The following is a 20,481-nucleotide window of genomic DNA, read 5'->3' on the forward strand; positions in this document are numbered from 1 at the left end:
ATGTGTTTTTTCTGTTAGAGGGCAGGATTTGGATTAATGAGAGACTTGATGGATATAAATAATAATATCGCTATTGGGAGCTTGCATAGTCAAGAAAACTGATCCAAACAATCAGTGAGTGCTCATAAAAATTGACAGCTCTTGAACTGAAGGAATGTAGCACTTGGAAAATTAGATCTCTAACCCTTTTTTCTATAGCAGGTGCAGTTGTTGGCATGCAGGTGGGAGTCAGTAGATGCCAGAGATGGAGCAAAGTGAGAATTGGGTTCAAAACTGAACATCACCAACAAGCCTGAGAGAGAGAAAACAAGTATGCCAAAGTGGGTTTGAGTGAGAAGATTTCAAAATACTTGTTAGTAGTATCAAAAAAGAGAATTTGACATACAAGTCCTCTCCTCCTCTGGTCTTTGAGGCCAAAACTTTGTATCTGCAGTGTTACGTTTTACCCTATCGGAATTGCAGTAGTGCAGAATTGTATGCCATGACCCTTCCTTTTGTCCTGCCCTTCTTCCACAGCTGATGAAATTTCAACCTATATGGATAAACAGTAATTTAGAGATCAGATCTGCATAATCCTAGTTCCCTTCAGTGCATGGACTCAGAAGGAACAGCATCATAGGTGTTGTTACTTTATCAGATGACCTAGGTAAAAGCTGGGAGTGCTGTGGAGGGCATAGCTGGAGGCAAATGAGGGGAAACAGAACACAAATCTGTAGGAATTCAGTATTTGTTTGTTCTGCTCATCGTAGAGCAATGTGCCTACCTGAGACAACACTTGCAGCAAGCTTCAGCACCAGGTTCTGCTTTGTGATGATGGAGAGACCTAACAGCAGAATTTCCCTATGATATTTGAAAGGTTAAACAGGTTTTGTTTCAGAAACAAGGGGAAGTATGACAAGTATTATTATGATTAATAGGTGTTGTTATATTGCCTAGATGTATTGTACCTAATTTTAGCCAATGCACCAACTCTTGGTGCAGTCACAATGAAAATACACCAGTCTATGGGGAACATGTACAGCTATGAGCTGGGCACGTGAACTTTAGATGTCTGCAAATGTGGCTAATTGATTCTCTTTAAGCACTCTTTCCTCTCTTCTGCCTTCCAGGTTGGCCTCAAAAGCTGTGATCACGGAGTTATCTCTAGATGTCTGTGTCCAAAGTTTTGCCCTTCCGGTTAGTAATTTTGACCGGCTCTGCAGGATGATTGCAGTGTATCCTGAAAGCACTATCTTGACCACTAGCTGTTCTTTGCCCTAGCTGTGAAAGTACTGCTCAGGCACCCAGAGTTGCCCATCTCACCAAATGCATGTCCCAGTGCTGTTAAGATCTTAACGATCAGGTTGTAACATTGTGGGAACTCTTGCAAGACAGTCTCAGTGTTAGTGAATGTCCATGCATCACATACCCAGAATCCAGTACTGGCAGCATTTGCAGAAGCTGGGTTAGGCAACTCTACAGAGCCTAAGATTACCATCTGGGGACGAGAGCAGAAATAACAAGCATCAGACACGCAGTCATTTTGGCTGAGCCCTGAGTCCTTCATTCATTCCAAAGACAACTTTGTAGATGACTAAATGACAGGTCTTGTTCTGAAATGCAGCAATTATTGCTGATTTGTAGGAATGGTACCAAGACTGATGAGCTTGGCAACTGCTATTTAGCTGGCCTTTTCGGGAGATTGTAACACTGGCCTGGGGGAAAACCTGCTTTTTTCGTACTAATGGTTTAGGCTGAGCTCCTGGGTGATGCTACAAAGTTGCCTCCTAAGCATGCGACAGTACTACAGTCACCAACAAACAGGAGTTTTAGGATGATCTCTTCAGTGACCCTTGCAGCTGGATCTCACCAGCTGTGGATGAACCAATGGCCACTGTCACTGCATGTCACAGTCTGAGAAGGACAAGGCAAGGCGATTGAAAACATGGGGTTTGAGAGAGGGGATAACCACCTGGTTCTGTCTAACACTGAAAACCTGCTGTTTTGCTGACATTCAGGTTTCTACACCATGTATTGCTGTGTCTGTTGGCGTGGTTCTCACAGATGCTTAGACTGAAATGGACCGCTACAGTCAACTGGTGGCTGTCAACAACCGCATAACCTGGGCCAGAGTGTTTAACCCACAGCCTTGCCTTTGCTAAGCTGATCTGGGCTTCATTCCTGTGGGGTGGGAGCATACCAGGACAGTCCTGAATGAATGGTGACTTTCTTCTCCAGCTGGTGCATATCGTTGTGAGAAAGCAATCAGACATGAGATTTCTCATCAAGTCACCAGTTAGGGTAACATATCATACAGGTGCTAAGCAGTCTGCATGTGTTGTTCTTTGTCTAATTCCATATTTTGCATCTTACGGTAGTCTAGCCAGTCAAGGTGGGAGTTATCTCACCTGACATCAGATGACTCCATCTGAGCTGGCCTTTGTCATCAGTGAAGAGAAGTAGGTACTTATAAGGCATGAGTCATCTGCCCTCTTTTAAATGTCTGCATTGGGGTGAGATGACTCATGCCCAGTGACTACAAAGGAAGTTCAAACCGCAAGCTCAGATAAAGACATTTATATTGTGATGTCTACAGTTAGATGAGTAGAGCACTCTCCTGAATATCTCCCTGTGTCAGTGGCCCAGTCTCACTCCTGATCTGTCACTTGTAAATAAAACAACACATTTGCCAGGAGAATGATATGGTTCCCACCTACTTCAGTGGGCACTCTCAAACTGGAAATAGCCCAGTTTCAAATGAAGTGTTTAAAATATCTTATGGAAATGCCTCTTGTCCCTGACTTCTACCTAGCCAGCTTCTATCTTTTACTACTGTTTTACAATCACGTCTTCCTATTATTGTTTAAATTATACTTCTCCAGCCACCTTCTACTCCTGATGAGCCTCTGGGAGACCAAACAAAGCATGCAAGGAGTGGACACAGCAAAGAGAGAAGCTAAGACATTCCACTAATTCTGCCAACTGTATGAAATAAAGTGATTACCCAAAGGATATTCTTTCACTCTAGTGTCTTTTATTTTAAAAAAAAAATTAGTCGGTTTTTTTAAAAAATTAATAGTTACTTATGACACCAATACAGACTTCTCAAACAGAGTGATCTTATTGGGCAGTGTCCCTTTAAATTAGATTTTTGTAATCAAATCACTAACTTCACCAAGCAGCCCAAATCAATGCTTTGTACTAAACATGGACCCAAACCCATTAAGACCTTATTATTCAACCATGCACCTCCCTTCAGCTTTTATCTGCCCTCAAGTGTTTTCATAGTAAAGCAGGCTTTTTCTTTCTTTTTTTTAATTAGCTCTTGTGCCCTAGAGTCTTTTATTTGATTTTCCAGTATCCAGGGAAGTAGGGTTTTTTAACTATTCAATCCTTGAATAGAAAATTTTGCCTCTTAGTTCTTCATTACCAATGGTAATAAAGCTTTATGGAAGACATTCTGGTAGTGCATAGGCAGAAGTGCACAAAGCAAAGCAGCTCTTCAAAGGAGCATGAACTCTGGTATTAGACTCTCATTCATCTAACTCACTCCTAAAGGACAAGTTAGCAATTCACAGGGGCACAGTTCACACATGTACATGAAGTGGCATGAAGAGCCCTTCAGTTCAGCAGAGCTGCTTGATCCCAGTGTCCTTGAGTGTGTGGAGCTTTATGAGTGGTGGTGGTGGTTTGATTTTATTTTGCCTTGACTTCATCCGATTTCATATGGAGAACTGGCGATGTGCTTAGCTGTTTCTCTGTGTGTCATGGGAGACCCAGAAATGATTGTACAAGGATTACAATTATTGTGCAAGGAGCAATCTGAATGTTTGCTGCCTTCCCATGTATGCTGAGCAATCTGTGACTGCTCACCAGCTAGCAACGTGCAGTACCATGACTACTGAGGTGTACGTCTCCATATAATGGATGCTGCACCTTCGCTACTTAATTGTGGTGTATCTCATCAATAGTATAAACAATGTACACATAACCATAATTCGAGGTACATGTAATCAATGGACATAAGTATATGTATTGTGCATTGTCTTACCCACTGGAAACATTACATGCACCTATTCAGGAACTGTAATTTTATTAATGAGATAAGGGCGTTGGAGCATACTGTCCAAGGGACTCCTCAAAGCTGAGTCCACATGCTGGACACAATTGATGTTAGCAACTGGTGAATTTGTATCATGAGCACCACCCAGTAAGAGCACAAGTGAACTCAGAGCAGCTCAGAGGAGCATCAAGGCAAAGGGGCTCATCCCAGCATGCTGTGATCAAGGCAGAGGAGTTTATCCCATGCTGCAGCAGCCAGGCCTTCCAGCAGCAGAAGGGATGAAAGATTGCTGTTGCCTTTGCTATTATTTCTGTTGTTTGCACAATAAACTGGTGAACCAGACTTGAGTGCTGGTGCAGACATTGCATCTTCATGGTGAGGAACAGGATGGTGCTGAGCTGGGTCAAACAGACACACCCTTGGTAATTTTCCATTCTGGCAGGTAACTAATGCATCTGTCTCCTTTCCCTTACCAAAGGCTTATACTTTCCATATTTCTGTGCTCAGCTGGCAACTGCCAAAAGTCTCTGTACCTCACTGAAAAGCTGGGATGTAGAAATTATGGAGGCTAAAGCTTTCAGAAGAGAGAAGTGCAGGAGCCAGAACAAGGCATTGGGGAAGTTTTACCTCCGATGTTTTCAAACTACACATCATCGCGTGAAGAAAACTCAATGCGAATTGCCAACCACTTGTTTTCCGGAGCGCAAGGCTGTTTCAAGCAGTAACTTCAGAAGGAAACTGTTCTGTAACCATTTAAATGTCTATGCAAATTATTTCATTTGGTGATTGTTTTGCTCCTGCTATTGAGTTCATCCCTGTCCTTCCAAAATCCGCAAAGCCTGGGAATTTCAAGATTGTGCACTGTTTTGAGGAAAACCACAATAACAGCAGTCCAATAAAATGGAACAGGTTGAAGTAGTGTAAAAAACCTGAAATTGCCAGAAATGGCTGTCAGACAGAAAATTTTGCCTTGCTTTCTTGGTCCAATAGGGTCATTTTCAAAGTTAATTGCTTCTTAGAATAAGCGTGTCAGAAGCGAGCCCCAGACCAGTATGGAGGGCTCTGAACTGTGTATTAATTTTCATACTTAGTCTGTATGTTTTCATATTTAAATTGGGTTGCAATAGAATTCCTGATCCGTCCTGCCAGGGCGCTCCCAACAAAAGGAGACTTAGGGCAGAGCTTAGCACCATCCTACTCGACACGTGGGTTTGGAGATACGGTTTCCTTCATTCTGTGTCATCAGCATGGGAGATAATTTCCCCTACAGTTGTGTGTGCTTCTCTGCCTTGCAATCCTGCAGGGTCCACACACATGGGGGATCGGGCTGGCCCCACAGGCAGATGGCTGTCTTTGCAGCAGCCTGCAGGTCCTTCTCTTGCAGCTCTCTGATGGGACTCCAGGAGCTGTGGCTGGGAAGAGGAGGATCATAGACTAGCTGCGCTGTGCTTCAGCCTGCTAGAGTGACTGCAGCTCAGGAGAAAGCCTGGCCATCTCTTCCTCAGATCTCAGTAACCCGTCTGGCTTAGGTACGCTGAGCCCACAGGTCCACCCTTGAAAACCTTTCACAAGAAGAAGTAATCTGCAGCAAACCACCTGCTTTTTGGCCTTCTATGCTTTTCTCTACGGGAGTGACTTGAATAAGCACCCTTTAGCCTTCAGCTGGCAGCAGGCAGAGCTGGCCAAGCAGCCTACAAGGAATGTGGACTGAAATGCTGGTCTTTGTGGCCAGGTCCACCTTGCGGCATGGCCACCCTCCAGACCTGACTCCCCTGCAAGGGCATGGACTTAGCTGGCCACAGCTGGTGGGATCCCTGGTGTACCTGATACACTGAGGCATGTCGGCAGCATGGACTGTTCACAAGTGGTCAGAAGCTAAGCAGGACTATGCTTAGAGATGTTTTTTAGCAGAGCAGACAACATGACGAATAAAACGGGATTTTTACCCATGAGCAATGCACAGCCTGCTGGCTCTGCCCCTTGGCCTGCACTGTGACCCTGCGTGGCTTCATCCCAGCTTCCCACCTTCCCCTCCATGTCTTGTAGTGGTGCTGGAGTTGAAACAGTCTGGGGAAGCAATGTGAAGTGGGTGTTATTAAGATTTGTGAAGGATGATTACAGGTCTTACAGGAGACTGTGAGGAAAGGACCTGTGTAGTGACAAGGTTTTCCTAGCAGGTTTTCTTCTGCAGTGAGACCCCAAGTCCAGCACCACAGGGGTTAATGGAAACGTGGGGTTTTTGCAGATTGCATCAAGAACTGGTTGACAGCTGCTGCAAAACCAGTCTATATGGTGCCTGGCCTGTCACCCACAGGTGGGCACACCATCTCAGCTTGTGGTATATACCATCCTCAGAAAGCAGGTATCTTTTTGTTCTTTGTTTTCCCATGGCTGTCAGGTTAGTGGTGGATTTTAGCATGTTGCCTCATCTGGATCTGTGTGTTTCTGATGCGTACAGTAGGCCAAGCCAGGCTAGCTCATGCTGTGCTGGAAAGGAACTGGAAATTCCCGGAGTGGAGTGTCCCTGGTGCTTGCTCCTGCCTGTGCTGGGGGTTCCCGACCCCTTTGTCATTACACCTTACCTACTCGTGTGAACGCTCCCCACCCTGGTCAAGTCCAATCAAGGCTGTCCAATCAAGTCCAATTAAGCATAAATCACACATCTTTGCTAACTTAAGGAAGACATGGGGGCACAGCTTTCATAAGTGTGTGAGCCAGGGATTTCATGTGCTGCGTGTCCTGAAGCTGGATGGCTGGCAACCTGATGAATATGCTGCTCTTAAATATATGTGCCATGAATGGCATTTTTAGTACAGATGATTTGCTTGGGACATTGCTAGCTGACTGAAAGAGGAGTTTCCCTTTGTAGACAGACCATGGTTAAGAGCATGCCAAATATGCCAGGTATGCTAGCTATCAAAAACAAATACCTAGCTCTTATGAACTGTTTAGATCATTAGCACATCTAAAAGCACCTCAGGAAATAGGACTGCCTCAGGCCTTTAGTAGCCATCTAGTCTACCCTTATGCCCCAAGGCAGATTCAATTAGATGTAAACCATTTTTGACAGGCATTTTCCTAGTCTGCTCTTAGAAACCTTCAGTGACAGAGATTCAGTAAGCACCCCAGGCAATCTCTTCCAATGTCTCACAATGCCTGAAGTTAGGAAACTTAACTTTCTGGTCTAAGTCTCCCTTGCTGAAGTTTAAGTTCACTTCTTGTCCGGCCTGTGGTGGAAAGACTATTCCCTGCACATCAGCAGCATGTTTGAAGGCTGCAGTCCTCATTCTTCTCAGGCTTCTGTTTTCCTTTCTCCTCTCACTGAGCACTGTGCGTTTGTGCAGTCTTTTCTCACTGGTGTTATCTAGACACCACTCCTCTCTTCATTCATTGCTCTCCCCTGAACTACAGAAATATCTCAACTGCACTTTTTTTGGTGTGCTGTTAGATGCCAAATACAGGACTTCAGCAGCTCTCTGGTGCTCACAGTGTATAATGTACGACACTGTGTGAATCAAGTGTCTCCCTTTTTTCACCGCAGCATGGTGTTGTTCATGGAGGTTAAATTGGGAACCGTCACCCTTAGGGCTTTCTGCAGAGCTTCTGGTGGGTGGAAGACCAAGAGCTACAGAAGTGAAATGGCTTGTGCAGTCCCCCTCCAGCTCAGAGGCAGAACTGGGAACAGGCAAGAGGAGGTTGCTTTTAGAGAACTGTGTGAAAAGCAGGGAAAGGACATGGGAATGCAAGTGGCAGAAGTTCAGAGGAAATGCAAGTGGCAGAGGTTCAGAGGAAAGCCCGCAGGCTGTCTGTAGGAGTTCTCATTGTCAGAGCTGCAGCCAGGTCTCAAACCACCCTCCTGCACCCCAGCCCAACATGGAGCTTTCACTGTTTGCTCCAGACAAAACCAAAGCAGCTATTCCAACATTTGCAGCTTTAAGAAGGCTGCGAGGTGATGAAGGCTGAACAATGTCACACTAACTTGGGACCTTGGCTCATTCAGATACACACCTGGAGTCCTCCATGGGTGGTTTTCTGCCATGCTGGAATGGGGTTCAGGATTGAAACCAGCCAGCAAAGCAAACATTGCCATGCTGTAGGGGCATGGCAGCCCTGACTCACCTGTCTCTGCTGCGCTGTTGCAAGATGCATGGCTGAGCGCAGCCCCCTCCATCTGTCACTGACACAGTGCTAGGTTGGGAGGTGCAGCTCTGAACTTGGAGAGTTCACAGCAGTGTGATGACAGCACCAGCGCAGGATCAGTGTGCAGGATGGATGCCGATGCATGCAAGAGTGGCAGGATGGGGATGAAAAAGCAGGACCCAGAAAGTTCTGAGTGTATTGCTCCCTTGTTATCAATTCCATTTGCATTAAGAAGGCAGCTTTTTTTTCCTAATCTTTGCCATCGCAGAGCATATTTCCTGACTATTTCCTTCTCCCTTTGTGCGGCAAGGAGTGGTCCAGTCAGGTAAGCTGCTGTCATTGAAAGCCAGATCACTTGGAAATGAAAAAGTCTGGGTTTGAAGAAAGCAACCTTTTATTTTCCCTTAATGCCCTATTGTCTGGCAGGCTCTGACAATGCTCAATCCCATGCGCCCAGCATCCATGTCTGGAAGGAAGGCGTAACCTGGTGAAAAGACACACAAGGCTGTCATCTTGGCTGCAGAGAAACAAAAGCTCCAGGAGGCACTGCTGTCAGGAGCAGAGGGGATGTGGAGCCTTGCAGCTGTCACGCTCCAAGTGAAGCTGCCTATTCACTCACTGCCTGCCATCCACGCTCATCAGGGCTCCAGATATTTTCCCCTCCCTCTCCTTGTCATTGATAAGCCCCCAGGGATACTAATGCCATACCCCCTCCTCAGCAGCATGACCAAGAAGCTCTGTTCTGAGCTTTGTTTAGTAGGAAGCTTCATACCACTAATTAGAAAAGATTAGGGGTTTGGTTGGGTTTTTGTTGTCTGTTTTATTGTGGGTCTGCAGCGGTGAGCCCCCAGCAGGGTTAATTATTCATGAATGTTCCACAGAGACCAGGTCCTGTCAAAAAATGATTAAGCCAAAAGCATGCTGGCTGCACTGTTCGGCTGTTGTGGCAGTCGTTCGCACTGATTGCTGGCAGAGCAGGATACAGCCCTTATTTGAATAGGTAGACTACCTAATTGCCTCCTCTGGGAAAAAAAGGCCCTTTCCAAATCCTTATCTCTTTGGAAAATAGCAGACCCAAAATAGCTATTTATATCTGTATAAAAATACATACACAGTTATTTACATGACTGTAGTTAATGCATACACACTGGCATGTGCATACATGCACTAGAGAAATGTGGTAATGATGTCTTGAATATCTTCTGCACGGTGCGAGATGTGGGCAAGCCGGTGCTATGGTGGCAGGTGGATCTCACCAGACATCACAGAGAAGACAGCTCAGTACAGATGTGCAAGGAGAGAGAGCCAAGTAGCTGGTTACTTTCACACTGGGCCCTGATGGACAGTCCCTGCCTTGCTCCCTCTTTGCTATACCACGGTACCATAGAACTTCTCTCAGTCTGTGGTCCCATGGGTCAGCATCTTTGGGAAGGGGCAGGAGGGAGGGTGATCACTCTGTATTTGCAGTATTTTGCAGTATTTACACTCTAAAAAAAGCAGGAGCCCTGTTTACTGTGTGTCTTGGGGCACTGTTATCAGTACTTTGCCCACTTATCCATATTTCTGGGAAGGACTGAGACTGGTGAGTGGTGTGTCCAATTCAAACCTCTATCTCCTATCAAACACTCATATATCCTAGACACCTGATGTGGTGTGATCAGTGCCCTGCTGGAGAAATGGGACAGGATGAGGATGGATGAGGAGGGGACTCTGACCCAGTAACCATCTTCTGTTGTGCAGTAGGTGCTGACAACAGAGGCTTCAATATGTGATGGAGCGGTATGTTGTGAGTCCATCACTCTTTTGTTATATGAACAGCAGATTTTGCTTCCCTGGATGACAGGTCTCTCCAGTTCAGGACTCCATGCAGCTCCTGTTCTGATGGCTGCATGCAGCTTCTCCTCTGCCACTAAAACCAGAATAGGCTAAAAAGAGAAGGGGGGGGGGGGGGGGGGGGCGGAGCAGGGCTACAGCCATTTCAGGTCCTCCTATAAAGCTGCTCTTCTACAAGTTTGCCTAGTTGAGCTAAACTTTGGAACACCCACATCCTCCTGTGTTAAATAACATATTCCACCATTTGAGTATGTTTTTGGTGAGGAAACACCTTTCAGTTATTTGATCCTGCCTCCTGCTAGTTTCATTTAACAGCCCTTACCTCCTGTATTGGAGGAGAAAGTTAAAACCTTTTTCTGGTTCTCCATGTCACTCATGACTTTACAGACCTTTCGTATTCCCCTCTGCACTTTCTCTTTTGCAAGAAAAAGAGTCCCAGAAACATTTATCAGTGTTAAGTTTTATCCACCATTTTATTGCCCGTTCGCCTTGCGACTCTGCATTTGGCTTTCATTTTCTTACATTTATTAACTTGAACTTTCAGAGCCAAACAATCGGTATGTCCTGGAGCCCTAGCTCATGTACACCCCAAGTGACAGTCCTTCTGCCATGTTGGAAAGCCACTTCAAAGCAGACAGCCTTGGATCTGATTTACGGTGTCCCCAAGGAAAGCTTAATTTGTAACTGTCCTGAACAGAAATTCCTGAAGATTTCAGAAGCGGCTAGACCCAGTCTGCTGGCTGAGCCTCACACCTTAAAACAGAGAGGACCCACTCCTGGTAGCTGATGCCTTTGGGAGAGGTGCAGGGCATTGGCTGACATAACTGGGTGCACGTTCTGCTCGGCTGCCATGCAAGGATGTGGGGGCAGAGCTACGTGAGGCATGCTGGATCTTGCCTTACTCCTGTTTTCAGAGGAAAGAGGCTGCTTTCCGCACTGCCACCAGTCTGTGGTATTTAAAAGCCTTAAAAGTCTGGTAGCAAAGGGCAGCTGCCCATGGGTTAGATACAAAAGTAATTTGTTTTGACCTGGAATGCAGTTCCTCTGTTCCTAGGTGTACAGCATCATGTGCCACCAGAGCAAAAGGAAGATGCATTTGTGAAAGCCTATAAATAAAAGCTTTACAAAATAGGTGAGACTTCTACACTTACGTGAGCCTCTGCTTCTCTCTGCAGTAGACATATCTCTTATGTGCCCAAAAGATGGGTGAGGTGAATGAGGTAAATGCTGAGCTGTGAATTCCTGAGCCACCCAGCCTGTTACTAATTACCATGATTAAATATTGACACAGTGACTGCACACAGGGCTCCCAGGCAGAGACCAGTACCCTGCCATGGCAGCAGCAGAGAAATCCAAAGAAATAGCTCCCTGAGCACCTACACTGCAAGAACCCAATCCATCCTACCATTAACGTCCCCTGGGGACTGCCAGCTTGTGTGAGAGCTTGCACAGCTCTAGCAAGGGGCTGCTGGGGCTCGGGAGGTTTCTGATTCAAAATCATTGCCTTTGGGATGCCCCTTGCTGCAGTCTCCAGGAGCTGGTAGGGCGAGAGGGGTGAGGCAGTACAATGGGATCTGCTTCCCTGTGGCAAAGAAAGGTTATTAGGTTGTTACTCAGAAGAAAAGTAGGGTCCTGCTGCTTGGCTGCCAACCCCAGGGCATCCTCAGGGAAGCTCCCAGACTGACCTCACAGCTCCGCTTGGCTGCCTCCCTGTACGCCTGCACAGGCACGCCATTGAGCATCTTATGCCCTGCTTTTTCACGAGTCCGGGGTGAGAGATTATGGCAAAAGCCTATAAATATACACTTGAGGTTGCCCCTGCTCAGGAAGCCTTTTAATCATATGTCTTGAGTTAAGAGTGTGCTGCACAAGGATGCAGACTCACCCAACATGGGAAGATTTTGCCCAAGAAAGACTCACCGCTAGAATGGGGAATGCAGCTCTTTTTCCCCTCCCGTCCTGTTCCCCAGTGCTGCTGGTTAACGTGCTGGGCTGTGTGCCAGGGGAGCAGATGCACTACTGCACGGTTTCTCCTCCCCATATTGTGGCCGTGCCCAGTACTGCTTTTGCCCATGTTCATTTTTTAATACAGCAGCTGAGTTGGCCACAAGCAAAAAATTAAATATGATCCCTTGCAATTGCAAACTGCCCAAAGCCATGTGCAGCCCTGAGCTCCTTCTCCTCTGGGAACAAGGAGCAGTATCTGCAAAGCTCTCCTGTATCCACTACATCCACCAGCCAAAACTCCATTCTTTCTTCATCGGATCTTCCCCCTTCATCTCTTGAAATCATATTGGGCAGCTGCAGAAGCCAGGATGAGTCTGCACCAGGCTAGTACTCTTCAAGTAGCAGAATATTTATGTTCTCAGCTTGACCTTGCTCTCATACTAAGGTTTTTTTCATGAATGCTGCCTGTCACTTGTGTTAAGAACAGCCACTACTCATAATTTGAAGCTGTAAAGAGCTTTTGCTTTGTAGGTGAGATTTCTTGTCCCGATGCTGTGCAGAAAAGTGCTTTCCAGGAGAAATACTTTATTTCAAAAGTGATGATAGAAGTGGTAGCATTTGATATTACATTTTCAGGAAAACACTGAAGAACCCCTCAGGAGCGGCAAGATGGGGGGAAAGAGGGAAGAAGTTATGCTGCAGCTCCTTTCCCCATGGGGGGTCAGAAGCTGAAAAGATGGATGGAGGCAGGGGGCCAGAGAGAGGACTAAGGTACTTGCTTGCAGTGATTTTTTATCCCCTTTTGGTGTAACCTGTGCTGAGGATAGCTCACGTTAAGAGCTAGTGGCAGCCCTGAAAGGCACTCACAGTACCTCCTTATTTGGGATGGGGAGAGGAGAAAACAGGACATGATATATTTCTTATGCACCCCAGATATAATCAACAAGCTGGTAATTACCAGGCTGTAGCATATACAGCTGGAGCATACATGACTTATATGGGAAACCGTCGTTTAAACAAAATATCCAGGATGATACTCCTTTGGCTTGTGGTTCGCCTGTGTTTTAGTATGAGTCTGGTATCTTTCAGTTAACCAGAGCTGAGCTGCTCCTCTTGGGGAGAAGCCTGAGCCACCCAGCCAGGTTTGCACGTGGGTTAGGAGCGGGGTCAGGGAAGTTGGGTCTTGTTCCTCTCCACCTCAGACTTGTCCCCTGGCTACAGGGGGGCTTCTGGGGCTGAGGAGGTCCCACACATCTGGCCTGATTTATTTGTTTTTTAGCAGCAGAGAGCTGCTCAGTGGCCAGCAGTGGGAGAAAAGCTTATCCAGTGGGAATGACAGAGATGGTGACATGGGGGGGAGACACACTTTGTCCTGATTTATCCAGGTTCTTTTGTGACCTTGAGATAACCGAAAGGAGTTTCAATTCTGTTCTTCCACTTTTAATGACGTCTTAATACTAATTAATTAACACAGTTGTGCATTCTAGTACTTGAACGTTCATTGTTATTTGGGTGTAACCTCAACCAGCACTTCAGGGTTAGCTGCAACTCAGGATGACCATCCTGGCCCACAAACAAACAGAAGTGAAGGAGGTACAGGAGAAGTGACACACCGCCATCTTAGGCACTCATTTGACTCACATCTCTTTCAGCAGTGGCTGCCTCCCTTGTTATTCCTCACCCCTTAGAAACATCCCTTGTTGCTCCATCAGCTCCTGATCTGGGGCAAAAAGGTGAACCAGCCTGGGTTAGAAATAACACAAATCAAGTCTCCAGTCCTGTTCGTTGTGGGTCCTGACCAACAGTCTCATTGGCACAACTGAGAGAGCAGAGCTGAAGAGAAATGAATGGCCAAATGCAGAATGAAGTCCCGCTTGAGCTAGACCGCTCCAAAAATGTGCATGCCATCCAGGTGCTATCGTCTGCTAATGCTGCTGCTGCTGCTGCGCATACAGGGGCTGCCTATTGCACACACTCTTCAAAATCTGTTTTGGCAGTGCAGTGGTATATGCACTTTAAATACTGACAAACAGCAACTGCTATACATCTACTGACGAGCTGAATGTGTAACGGAGAAGGCAGCAGTTCAAATGACAGTCACAAGCCTTGCTGCTGTTGGATCCCCAGTGACTCTTTTTCCTAGTTCCTGTTTTCTCTGGCTGTATTTCCATTTCATCTATTAAAATGCCTAACAAAGAGCTTCTACCCTTATTTATGGAAATTTGTCGCCAGAACTTTTATTACTGAAAGAATAGCATGGGTTAAATACAGCTGATCTGAATTTTCTGATGAAACGCACCCAGATTTTACTCTCTTCTTGAGAATAGCTAGATACTTGGTGGTAACTTACACCTCTGAAAATCAAGCACCTATCATCCACCTGCATTTTTTCAGCTTTCTTTCAAATCACCTTGCTCTCCTGCTTTCCAGTGCAGAAACTTGGAATACTTTTTCAGCTTGTAAAAACTGTTCATGGATTGGTATAGGGTGTGAGCTGCGACAAATGTCCCGGGCTATTTGTCACTTCAGAAGCCATCAGTCCAACAAAGCCAGAAGCTGGTGTTACATTAAGGCATCTACAGCACATCTGCTCCTATAAATACATCATTTACAGCGGAGACCTCTATGGGTTGTCAAGGGGCAGGCTTGTATTTATGGCACCCATCGAACAAAAAGAGGGAAAATTAATTTCCTGTTTTGAAATGAGTCTCAATTTTATCAAAGGGAAAACTACAACATGAAGCTGACTAGCTGCCTGCAATTTAATGTACACAGCTTTCCTATTTAGCCATTAAGTGATTATTCTCTGCTGGATGGATGTATCATTCCTGTTAATGTTAATGATAGTTCCACATATGCCGTGATGGAATAAATGCCAAACTATGTGAACCATTTACTCCCTAAAGGGGAATGCAACTCCTTCAAGCAATGCAGGAATCTGCCAGCAAAGTGATGGGAGCCTGGGAGGAGTAGAGAGAGCTTCTAGTGAGGCTGAGAAGTAGGGATGTTGCTTGGCCAGCTTTGGCAGCAAAGCCAGCCAAAGATGTTCCCACTCATCCTGTCCCCATCCCTGTCCCCTTGTGCTGTTGCCCCCTGCTCCCCAAGCTGAAGCAACTGTAAATGAGCTGCTAGCATCACTGAGGTTTAAAACAGCCCTTCAGAAGGAACCAGAAACCTCGATGCCTTCACTGTTTTTTAACCAGCTCATTTCACAGAGCACTTCTGCAGACAGTTGTCCCAGAGGCACCAGGAGCAGCAAACTGTGGCCAGAGGCCAGGAATGAGCAGTTAGGGCAGGGCTGGGGAGAAATCTTCCTACGCTGGCGTAGGAGGGGGCAGGCAAGTCGGAGGATGTGGAGTCATGCCGGGGTGCCTGCTTTGGCACACGGTGCATGTCTGTGCCACCTCCGCGCAGTGACACTGGCTCACAGAGCTGTGGGTGAGCTCTGCCTCCACAGTGGCTTGCCCAGCTGCTGGCTCCAGCAGGTTTGGTCAGCACATGGCTTCTTGCCTGAGCCTTTGCCCAGGCTCTGAGGCAAGCTGTCCAGTCCTCCTGGATCACAGCCAGGTCATTCAAGGTGCATCCCTGTCATCTGCGCTCCAAGGCACCTCTGGGGGTCATGTACACATGCCAGGTCAGCATGCCAGGGGACTCCATGACACAGCAAATCCTGAAGACAGAAGAAAAAGGCTTCACCAGAACATCTTTAGTTCTTTGTGCAGCCTTAAAGCAGTTGGTTCGATGGACAAACAGAGCAGGAGCTGGATGAAAATCAGCTCTCAGATTCACCAATCAAGCTGAAGAGGAGGCTGGGATTTCGCTCTTTTATGGGGCCCTTGTAACCGCTGAGCTATATCAGCTAAATCAGCTGCTGTCTTTTCACACAGATTTCACATCTTAGCAAGTTTATCAGTAAACAAGGCCAGTGGCACTATTTAATAACCTGAGCACTACCTTGCCAGGGGTTCAGAGCCACTGCAGAAGAACTAAGCTTGTCCTGCCCAGCATGTTCCCAGGGGATGCAAACCCAGTGGGTGTCCCCAGTAACAGCCCACCTGCAGACCTGGCATACTTGACTCCCTGCACTTTGCCATCAAACATGTATTTCTTTGAGAAATGAAGAAGGTACTTGAATTTCTGAGGTAACCCTCATGCCATTAATGCAAGAACACATTATGTGGCATTGAAGGAATGCAGTCACAGCACAGGAGGGAAATTAAATTAGGCTTTTGCTGCTTCCACATAGCACCAGTCACTGGGTCAAGTTGTTTACTCCCCATGTAGGGTTTTCTTCCATGGGTGAGTCAGGCCAAATTCACTGGAATGGAGTCTCTTTTACTGGTACCAATAGGATATGAAAGCGAAAATAGTCAGGAGCGTCCACATTGCACATCTGGCAGGTCTAACTCTCCTCTGTTATCATGGCTAACGAATCATTTTATGGGATATTGGGATTGCAGATTGGCACTAAGTACTGCTGCTGGATAAGAGTGGTGCATACATTTTGAGAAATGAAGGGTTAGTGACAGGCACTCGGCTTTAGCCTGCTGAGCAGCAGCTGCAAAAGCAAAGGAGAGCAGAGGTTCAGAGATCTACAAAACCACAGGAACTACCCATTGGCTTCAGTGGTAGTAGTCAGAAACCTGTTATTCATGTCTTCTTGTGTAATTTGGTTGCATGTCTAAATGTCTGATACAACAGCACATGTCAGGGCACTGCAGGTGACTGAATGACAGCATTTGGTCACTTTGCTTTGGTTGTGTCATCTCTCAGCACCATCACCCCGTTAATTCTCAGGCCTCAGCTTGGGTGAGCACAGGGACCTGCAGGCCTGGGCAGGTCCCTTGTCTATGGGCAAGCCTTGCCGTACATTGTACAAACAACCCCGCCGCAGGGCCAGTGGGAGGAAAGAAACTTTATTAGGAAGGAAAACATGATTTTTATTGCTCTGAAAGAACAGTTGGTGGTGAAAGCACCAACAGTGTGATAACACTTACAAGTTTGTGAACCGTGCAAACAGACGTGGCGACAAGCTGTGCCAAGGATATGGGGGACTTTAGCCACAGAGCTGCAGAAGTGCCTCACAGAGCAGCAAAAAACCCTTTCTGTTCAGTGCCCTGGCTGGACAGGTGTAGAGCCAGTACCGTGACAGCAGGTTGCTGCTCTGTCACAAGGATTTTGGGTCCTGCCAATGCTCTTTTTGCAAAGGCAGAAGCATCTGAGCAACAGGGGAGGGGGCCAGGGCTGGACTGCAGCTCCCAGAGCCCAGGATGGTTGGTGCAGGACAAGGCACCTCGCACCTCATGGGGGCATGGTGAGGAGGAAGGAGAGGTGCAGTGATTGCCGCTCAGAGGCACTGGCTACAGCCGTTTGCCTGTGTTTTTCCATCAGATGCTGCTATGTCTCCACATCCATTTCTGTTGCCTGCTCTGGCCAAGCCAGGCTGCACTTAGCTGTCACAAGGCCTTTTCCAGTCCCATCACAGATCAAACCAATACCTTTCTCCACCGGTCCCTTGCTATGATGCCCTCTTCCTGTTCTCAGTCCTCTTGTATGTCCTCTTTACCACTCCCTTTCCTTGTCTCTGGTATGCCGCCAACTCCCGAACCACAGTCCACTTTGAAGTGGAGTCTGTGACCTCCCAGATGCCTCCTCCTTGGCTCTTTGCCTCAAGCTGCAGCCTGCTGCCTGAGGTCAATGCCGTTGTTAGTCTGGGGCTAACTGTGCCAGCATCCCCCCTGTGAAGCAAGAGAAGTAACAAGCTGCTGTTCGTTGCTTGGTTTCCACAGTAACAAAGATGGTGCTTTTTTCCTCTCCCAAAACACCCCACCCCCACCCCCTCTTTCGAGATGCTATTGTCACCACTTCTTCTGTGTTTCTGAAGACCTCAGAGATGGCAAGTCTATCCCTAGTTTCCGTTTTGAGCTCTTTTGTGTGCTGGTGCATGAAAGCAGGTTCCCGGGGCCAGTTGTACACGCCTTTGCTGATCTGCTGCTATGCTGCAATCCCTTTTACACAGGATGCTGCATCGCACCAGTTATCTAATTAACTGCTCATATGTGCTTGGGAGGGTTCAGGGAGCGCTGATGAAGCCTGGTTAGCGATCACATTACCGGTTCTGCAGGTAACACCTTCCCTCCATTTTTTGGATGACACTACAAAGAAACTGCACATCGACAAAGCCTGAAGGAATTTAGCAAGAGCCTTGCTGTGGTAGCTCCCAGAAAGTTGCCTCCTGCTATCCCGCAGAGCTGGAAAAACATGCACCCATACACTGGGACTAGGGGGAAGGAAGTCCTGCCGCACAGTTTGAGAGGCCTCAGCAAGCATTTCATTATCTCACTTTACATCTTCAGCTCATGGTTTGTTGCATCTATAAAACTGTCTTGCCCTCAGGCTTAGACATTTCACAGAGGTGAGAAAGGGTCCAGGGTCTGTGCTTCGTAATTTAGGCTTTGCATAAATAATTTTGTTGCCGTCTGCTACACTGACTTCAAAAGGCTCAAGAAGGCTCAAAACCAGAGCTGAATTCATCAAGGTTAAGGCATTCACTTTCTGTAGCCAGCAGCACATGGAGGAGAGACGTGACCAGCATCGAGGCTGCCCACCCTAGGCACTGCCACCAGGAAGTCTATTGGTAGCTGGGTGACCCACCAGCAGCCTTTGTCATTGAGACATAAGCAGGGCACAAACTTGCACTCCCACAGCTCTGTGCTGCCACTCCCCATTGCTGCTACATGACTCACTGGCAGTTCAAAACCTTCCCTGATAAAAGGTTCTGCAGAAACAAAAAGAAATACAGAAAACAAGAAGTAATAGAGTAATTTAAAAACAGAACAAAACAAACAACAACAAAAAAACCCCAAAACCTTCAAGAAAAGCCAACACAAAAATTTCCTAGCTTTTATTAACCAAAAAGGACAGTGTGATGGGCTAAAAACTGGCACTGATTTTCTGTGTGAATTACTGCATTTCCAGTACAACACGTCCTCCGGAACGAAGCTTGCGAATCTCGGTTCTCATCAAATGCTTTTGCTGGAGCTGAGTGTATGGTCCTTAAGGATGCAGAGGAAAACGGAGAGCCATGCTTGGAGGGTGGCCAGCTAAACAATAGGGAAAAGACAGCCAGAGCCCTGAGCGTGCTGGCCAGAAGAAAAACCAGGGAGAAAGGCATATTTTGCCAACTGCACTCCCAGTTACTTAGCCTGCAGCTGCAGCTGGGGAGGGGGCTAGTATGTAGGATGAGCGAAAGCTCACATCCACCCAAGGTAACTCATTTTCTCATTACTGAGAAATGTAATGCAAATGCTGACATTGCCCTGCAGGCAAATGCAGGGCTGGTTTGGGGTCTCCCGGGGCTGCCTGCTGTGAGACTGAGCATTTCCAGAAGCTGCCAGCAGGAATTAAGTTCTTGGTTTGGGGTCTGGCCCCTGGACTGCTAGCACATGCAGGGTAGGACTCACCATTTGTCAACTCCTCGGCACTCTTCAGCCTATGTCTGTGCCAGCGTCTTGTGCCAAACTCTGTCCCTCGTCTGGTACTGTGGAAAGCTGACTGGACATGGAGTGGCTGGCTGTGACTGGCTTGTCAGCCTCAAGTCATCTGAATGTGGCACAGCTTGGCTCCCTTACATGGCCACGCCAACCTCAGAAGCCGAGAAAGTCCAGGCAAAACCTAGCTGCACCTCCAATCCTGAGCAGGGGTGACAGGTCAAATGAGTGCCTGTGGGAGGTAGGTTGGCATTGTAAAGACCTGGGCATGCAGAGAGGTGACATTTGGTCACCAGCTGCAGCATGGCCGAGGCCAGCGTGGTATCAGGGAGGCAGCTCAAGTCTGAGATCACACTCGTGTGACTAGCAGCCATGCCACTGCAACGCTGGTGTGCAGATGCACGCACACAAAGCGCAGCTGCAGAGACACTTACTCTTATGGAACACTGCACTTGATGCAGCGCAGTCCAGCCGTGGTCCCAGGAGGGATGGGTACCACTGGGGCCAAGAGGTGTAGGCACCAGCTCCCACTGCCCCTACGCAGCTTTGATGATGCCAGCGCCCATCTTCAGGCTGCTTCTGCCCTCTCCTCCCTGTGGTCTTTCCCCAGGGCAAGGTCTCAGCCCACCCATCTCCAAAGCAGAACTTTTTGTCCCATGCACTGATTCCTCTCTTCCCAGCCTGACCCCTTCTCCAGCAGCAGCTGAAGTTGCAAGAGAGCAGAAGCAGGGTCTTGCAGGCCAGCAGCAAACTTGATTTTATCATCCCTGTAATGCTGCTAGCGGCTAAAGCGTCTTCAAAATTTAGGCTCTGCTGACCTCTAGGGGACTGCTACGAACCCAAAAGCATAAAGGCTTCAAGGCTCGCGGCACGCTCCAGCCCTTCGCACGCTCCTCAGGAGCCCTGTGGTGGCTGTAACATAGTTGACAGCCACTTGCGGGCCCTTTAGCACTACTAGAGGGCTGTAAATAAAAACCTGCCTCCGACACTACCTCTTCCATCACACCATTATAGCAGCAATACCTTAAG

At 47.3% G+C, this 20,481-nt stretch overlaps 1 protein-coding gene across 3 annotated transcripts in view; it reads left to right on the forward strand.

Annotated features, from left to right (window-relative positions):
• Positions 1–19,313, forward strand: part of LOC130147781 (potassium/sodium hyperpolarization-activated cyclic nucleotide-gated channel 4-like) — a 51,317-nt gene extending 32,004 nt beyond the window's left edge. The window contains exons 3-4 of one of the 3 annotated variants that reach the window (XM_056335446.1): positions 12,599–12,733; positions 18,087–19,313. In XM_056335446.1, the coding sequence (XP_056191421.1) occupies positions 12,599–12,733; positions 18,087–18,090 (139 nt within the window). In that variant the 3' untranslated portion in view covers positions 18,091–19,313. Of the gene's footprint in view, positions 1–12,598; positions 14,161–18,086 lie in introns of those variants that run through there. The other 2 variants (XM_056335445.1, XR_008821343.1) reach the window with 2 other exon arrangements.
• Positions 19,314–20,481: the final 1,168 nt, after the last annotated feature.

Source organism: Falco biarmicus, chromosome 4 (genome assembly GCF_023638135.1).
Source record: "Falco biarmicus isolate bFalBia1 chromosome 4, bFalBia1.pri, whole genome shotgun sequence".
In the NCBI taxonomy this organism is placed as follows: Eukaryota; Metazoa; Chordata; class Aves; order Falconiformes; family Falconidae; genus Falco; species Falco biarmicus.